Source organism: Trypanosoma grayi (assembly GCF_000691245.1).
Source record: "Trypanosoma grayi strain ANR4 Tgr_1036_V1, whole genome shotgun sequence".
NCBI lineage: Eukaryota > Euglenozoa > Kinetoplastea > Trypanosomatida > Trypanosomatidae > Trypanosoma > Trypanosoma grayi.
In genome coordinates this window covers 1-5,774 of record NW_008826655.1, presented here as the reverse complement: position 1 = coordinate 5,774, position 5,774 = coordinate 1, and the positions used below count along the sequence as shown (strand labels likewise).

At 53.4% G+C, this 5,774-nt stretch overlaps 4 protein-coding genes across 4 annotated transcripts; all 4 read left to right on the top strand.

Moving 5' to 3' along the window:
* Positions 1-61: 61 nt before the first annotated feature.
* On the top strand, positions 62-367 carry DQ04_10361030 (hypothetical protein; the record flags this gene model as incomplete). Its single annotated transcript, XM_009316227.1, has 1 exon — positions 62-367. The coding sequence occupies one exon, from the start codon at positions 62-64 to the stop codon at positions 365-367; it is 306 nt and encodes a 101-aa protein (XP_009314502.1).
* Positions 368-1,354: 987 nt separating this feature from the next.
* Positions 1,355-1,741, top strand: DQ04_10361020 (hypothetical protein; the record flags this gene model as incomplete). Its single annotated transcript, XM_009316226.1, has 1 exon — positions 1,355-1,741. One exon carries the CDS (start codon positions 1,355-1,357, stop codon positions 1,739-1,741), a length of 387 nt encoding a protein of 128 aa, XP_009314501.1.
* Positions 1,742-3,003: 1,262 nt separating this feature from the next.
* Positions 3,004-3,471, top strand: DQ04_10361010 (hypothetical protein; the record flags this gene model as incomplete). The annotated part of the gene is made up of 1 exon (XM_009316225.1): positions 3,004-3,471. One exon carries the CDS (start codon positions 3,004-3,006, stop codon positions 3,469-3,471), a length of 468 nt encoding a protein of 155 aa, XP_009314500.1.
* Positions 3,472-5,344: 1,873 nt separating this feature from the next.
* Positions 5,345-5,704, top strand: DQ04_10361000 (hypothetical protein; the record flags this gene model as incomplete). The annotated part of the gene is made up of 1 exon (XM_009316224.1): positions 5,345-5,704. One exon carries the CDS (start codon positions 5,345-5,347, stop codon positions 5,702-5,704), a length of 360 nt encoding a protein of 119 aa, XP_009314499.1.
* Positions 5,705-5,774: the final 70 nt, after the last annotated feature.

The window sequence follows — 5,774 nt, the reverse complement described above, 5'->3', positions numbered from 1 at the left end:
AGCAGGCAAATGTGCCTTTAACTCCACGATACGTTTTTCAAGACACAATGCCAAATTTCCAATGGCCGCGATAACATCATCGTTGACATCGGCCTTCTCCTCATGCTGGTCCGCTGGAGTGCTATATGATGGTGATGATGCTGGTGAGGGCACCGGTTTCCGTATAATAGGGGGATGTGAGTGGTACGGCTGTTGCCGCCTACAGGGCTCCACGGTCCCCGCGCGACAACTGCTCCTTGCCTGCTCCAGCACCTCCAGCAAAGCGTGGTGCAGTGCGCTCAACTCGCCGACGCCAGATGAATTCCCCTTTCGAGTTCCTGTTGAACTGTGCGACGTGGTGGTGGGATCGAGCTCCACGGAAGTGTAAGAGGACGGCCGCATCCCAGAGCTCTCCACCATCACCATAGGTGAAGGCGAGGGCGAGCCGGGCGGCGGGGCAACTGCGAAGCGGCGGTGCTGCCGGAAGCTGTGATGGCTGCTAAGCATCGTTGGTAATCCTCCATGAGACCGTGTATGTGGACACTTCGCATCTGGACTGCTCTCGCGCGGCAGAGCACCCAGGTCTTCCACTGAGAACATATTCTTTATCCTGCACAGTTGTGGGCGCTGCGTAGACAACTTCGAGGATGATGACTGTCGCAGTGTCTGATGAAACGGCTCTGTTGAAGTATTATAATCCTCGTGTGAAGATGATTGCTGCGGTTGCTGTGTCTGCTGCTGTTGTTGCTGTTGCCGTTGCTGCTGGCTATGCTGCAACTGGAGGTCCAGATTGGCAAGAGCGTTTCTGTCGTCCATGCTCGCCCCCATAAAGGCAATGGACCGAGCAGCAAAAGCGAAAGAATTCGTCAGGCATGAAAAGGGTGAGGGCATATCGTCTCGACGAGACGTGGCTGACTCCATTTTCTTTTGGCGCATGGAATTCCACTGTGCCCCTTTTGCTTCTGCATCATGGACGATGCCGTCATCCTCATCATCACCATTGCCGATACCCTTGTCTACATTATTCTCCCCTTCCACCTCCTCCTTCGCCCAGTCCGCCATGCGCGAGCCGGACGAAGATGATGATGCAAAGAAGAACTCTTCGCCTACACGTGGGCCGCTGCGTGTTCGACTTCTCTTTTTTGTGTGGGACAGGGACTTCGGGAGTGGCTCCATGCCACTGGTACTCATTAAAAAGGCATCCTCAGGCGTGACGGCGTCGGGTACATTCACACCCTCGACCGCTTCCGGACCATGAGCATCACCGACCTCCGCTTCCCCTTCTCCTATATTGTCATCTTCCACCTCCCCCTCATCATCACTGCTGGAGGAGTAAAAAAAATCACTTTCCCGTCGCACAGTGCGTCGGCGCTGAATGAGGGACTTGCACCGCTCAGCCTCATCCGGTTCCTGGAACGCTACGAAGCTGCTGAGCACGTGCAGTAGCTGTGCACGCTTTAGAGCCTGCAAGGCTGACTTCATACCCTCATCTGTGGCTTCGCTGAAGATGCTGAAGTGCAGCAGCTGCGCCGCCGTTGGCCGTTTTGATGGGTCTGGGTTAAGACAGGCGGAGACAAACTCCACGATGCTTGGCGGCCCATCAAACAGCGGAGACAGGTCTGGAGTGTCGTGCAGGCCCATAATGTATTGCGTCAGTCCTATTGGCCCCTTGACACCCTTCATGTATGAGAAGGGTGGCTTGTTAGTCGCCATCTCCAGCGCGATGCAGCCGAGTGACCAAATGTCACTGGGAAAGCTGTAGCCAATAAGGAGACCATCCTCGTCCTTGTCGCTGGCAGCCATGCACTCCGGGGACATGTACAGCAGACTACCCTGCATCTGGTACAGCAGTTCACCTTCACCGACGACCCGCGCCGTGCCGAAGTCGCCGATTTTACCCTTTCCCTCTGCACTCAGCAGCACGTTAGCCGTCTTAAGGTCCCCGTGCACATAATGCATGGAGTGAATGTACGAAGCACCTTCTACTATGTCGCGTAAGAGGGATTGATACTCCTTGAAATCAAGTTTACCCTTCCGTTGTAAAAGCTGTTGTAGTGTTCCACCCGCCGCATACTCCATAAATACGCGTATAACATTCTCCTCTGTTTTTTCCTCACAGTAAAAGTAGTGAATGATGTTGGGGTGCTGCAGCTTGCACATGGTGGATATCTCATTAAGAAATTGTTCAATCTGGAGGTCATGTTTCCCTAGTTGCATTTCCTTCACAGCCATCTTACCTCCTGTTAGCACTTCCGTGGCTTCGTAGACTGCACCGAATGAACCTTTCCCCAACATTTTCCCACGCTGCCATGCCCCACGACTGTTCTTTGAAAGCGTTTCACGCGTCTGCACGATGCGCTCCGCCTCGACCTTGTACTGCGCGATCATTTCTTCTGCTTTAAAAATACACCGTAGAGCCTCTATAGGCGTGCATGGTTTCTTGAGAGTGAAGAAGCCTGCCGCATGGTAGGCCTTGACACTTGATTCTTCCATTTCAGAGCCGGTGATCACCACCGCGACACGCCCCGCCTTCTCTCGCAACAGAGCGATCGGATCAATTGCTGTACCGCTGCTGCCACAATTACCACTATCACCGCTTTGAAAGACGGACTGATGTGGGTCAATAAAGAGGATATCGGCAACGTCAATGAGTTGCTCCATCTCATCCAGGTTGTACGCAGGAAGCACCGCGTGTTTGCGCTCCCACAGAAAGCTGCATAGCATGTTACGGTGCGCTGGTGTGTCCTCCACGACCAGTGTCGTAAAGGTGTGCTTCGCCGCAGGAATATGACAGCTGTTGGAGGGCATGCCACCGCCCGAGTTGGTGCCCAGACTCCTCAGTGAGTAGCTTCCAGCACCACTCAAACTTGTCGAAGTGTCAGGGCATTGAGGGCGACGTTTCATCCTGTTATCTACTTCCTCGCGTGCGGGAACAAATGGCACCACAAATGTCACACTCGTGTCGCCCGGGACCGATACTACCGTCATGCTGCCACCTTGCCGCTCCATTGCGGCACGAACACGATGCACCTGCGGGTACTTATCCGAGGCACGTCCATGTTGAATGTCGTCAAGAAGGTCCACTGGGAACCCCGGGCCATCGTCGTGGAACTCAATCACGAGAAACTCCAGGCCGTTGTTCTCCGTGATGCTCACTGTGATGGTTACCTGAACATGGTCGAGGTGGTGCGTGCAGTTACTCATGGCGTATCGCAGGCACTCTGGAAGGGACTTGGCGTTAAGGTAGGCGTTCTCTGTGTAGAGGCCTTCAAAACGTTGACAGACCGCAACGTCGTTGGCAACACACTGAGCTCCATAATCCATGATCACCTGACCGAGCATCTGTCGTATGTTCACAACGTGCAAATCCTCCGTCGAGGCCATCATCGCACGACATGTTGTATCAAAACTGCTCAGCACAGAAGCAATTTGGTGCAGACGTTCTTCATAGGTGCAATCACCATCCTGAAGCACAGTGCTAATCTGATCTAGTAAAAGCTGTGACTTGTCAAACGCCTCATGCGGACTCACGCGTTGTTCCTCTCCGACAGCTAGCATAATCTCTGCGGCATCGGTTCCATGTGAGACGATCGACGGCAGAACAGTGAGATGAAGCCGCGCCTTCGTCAGGCCATCAATACGCGCGAACGTGTAGAGTGTACCTCTTCCAATACCCTTCTCTTCAAAGAAGGCCTCTACATCGCCAGTATACTGCCGTGCATCACATATGGCATCGTGTATTGTTGTCTGATCCTTGGCCTCTAGCAAGAAAGTATATATATGCTGGCCAATGGCCTCCTGTGCCGTGTAGCCTGTGAGGCGCACCATCATCCCATTCCACATCAGTATCGAACCATCCTCGCGTAGCCCAATCATTGCGAGAGAGTTTGCGTGCAGTGTTGTTAGAGGAAAACGAAACAATACATTCTTTGATCCAGGCACCGCACCATCACACCCACCATTTTGGGTGATATTAGTAGTAGTAGTAGTAGTAGTAGTAGTAGTATTTGTAATAGTGCCTTGCTCATTTGCCCCAACCCTGGCGCCGCCGCGTCCACCGTTGTCATTTACTACATTAGCCTTTTGCATCATCAAAACCTTTTCCTTGGGGGCGGGGATGATGATCTCTCCGCACGCATCCACCGTGTCTAGCAGCGCACTCTCTCGCTCTTCCTTGGAAGCCATGCGCTTTGCGCGTTTCCCCAGCAGGCTCAGCTCCGCCTTAATGCGGTCATTGGCCTCGTCCAGGTAGTGTGTGTAGATCCCGCTGTTAACGACGTACTCCTTGAGGTTATCCTGGATAGGCCCAATAATCAACTCAAAATGCTTCCGCTGAATTTGTGCCGTAACGACACGCAGCGATGACGCTACAACGTCCGCGACGGAGAGGTGATTAAACACGAACTCCAGTTCCCCCACAACGTCACCTTCCTTGAGGCGCAAGATCTCGCGCTTTTTGCCCTGTTGCCGACCCACCACACTCACTTCACCCTCCACGATGATGTGCATCCACTTTCCAGGCTCACCAAAGCGGATGATGTACTCCCCTTGGCGGTACATCCGTGTCACGAGCGCCTCTGCGATGAGCATGCGATCGTAATTAGACATCGTCTTAAGGAACCCCACGTTGAGCAGCAGCTCTTCATACTTCTTCCGCTTATGCAATGAGACCGCAAGGATGATGTGGTGGTACGTGTGCTGGTCCAACGTGTAGAGGGTACAGTTTGTCACACAACGAATTGTTGCAGCGCAGAGAGGCTGGTGATACATCATCTCCAACTCCCCAAACGTGCTACCAATATGTAACGTGTGTACTGCTCTGCCGTTCTTGATTACTTCGCATGTTCCCTGCGTGATGAGGAACAACTTCTCCAGCGAAGCACCGCCTTGTTTCAGAATATCTGTTCCCGCCAAGTACGTCTCTGGACGCAACGCCCGCACAATGATTGCCCGGTCTCTACTATCCATGTTGCTAAACAGGTGGCACGCCATGACCCCGGCACGAACAACCCTCTCCTCCTCAGGGGTCTTTTCAACAACCGGCGGTGTATAACTTTGTATGACGTTTAACGGCAGCGACTCCGCCGACACTGCGGCGCGTCGACCGTGAATCATCTGCGGCACACCCTCACTGCTCACCACCACTCCCATCAGCGGCGGTGGCGACTCATCAGCCTCATCACGTTTAGCCTGTTCTACCTCACCATCTCCCTGGGCTGACTCGGTGCCCAGATCTTGTTGCTGATCCTGATTCTCTACCTCCTTCACCTCAAGACTTTTCATTTCAGATTCATTTTCTTCCAGCAGCGTGTCCTCCCCGATTCTGTTACCGGAGGAGGCAAAAGGAGCTGGCGGTGCCACGTTCATGGAGGGACGCGAGTCGCAGTTAAGCGACAGCTTCGCTATCATAGAAGATGCCGACGAGACTGTGACGTCGGCGCCGTGGGTGTCTGTTGTAGACGGCGCCGACAGTGTCCGCCTGTCCAACTCGAGCAGCTGCACAACCGACACAAGTGTGCTCTCCTTGTCGATGCCCTCGATGAGTCGGGTGATGTGCGCACGCAGGCCCTCGACGCTTCCCGGCGGCGACATGAGGAGCGCGTCGAACTCAAGCAGTGAGACATCTGACGTGCTGCTCGCCCGCTCCGGCGAACGCGCCGTGGTTGCCTGCATGTATGTGTGTATAAAGCAAAATAACAATGATAATAAAAAAGATAATCCGTAATCAGGATGAAGTGCAAACTATGCCTTATCAAATTCCGCTTTCCTTTCTTATAAGGAACAAAAAAAAAAAA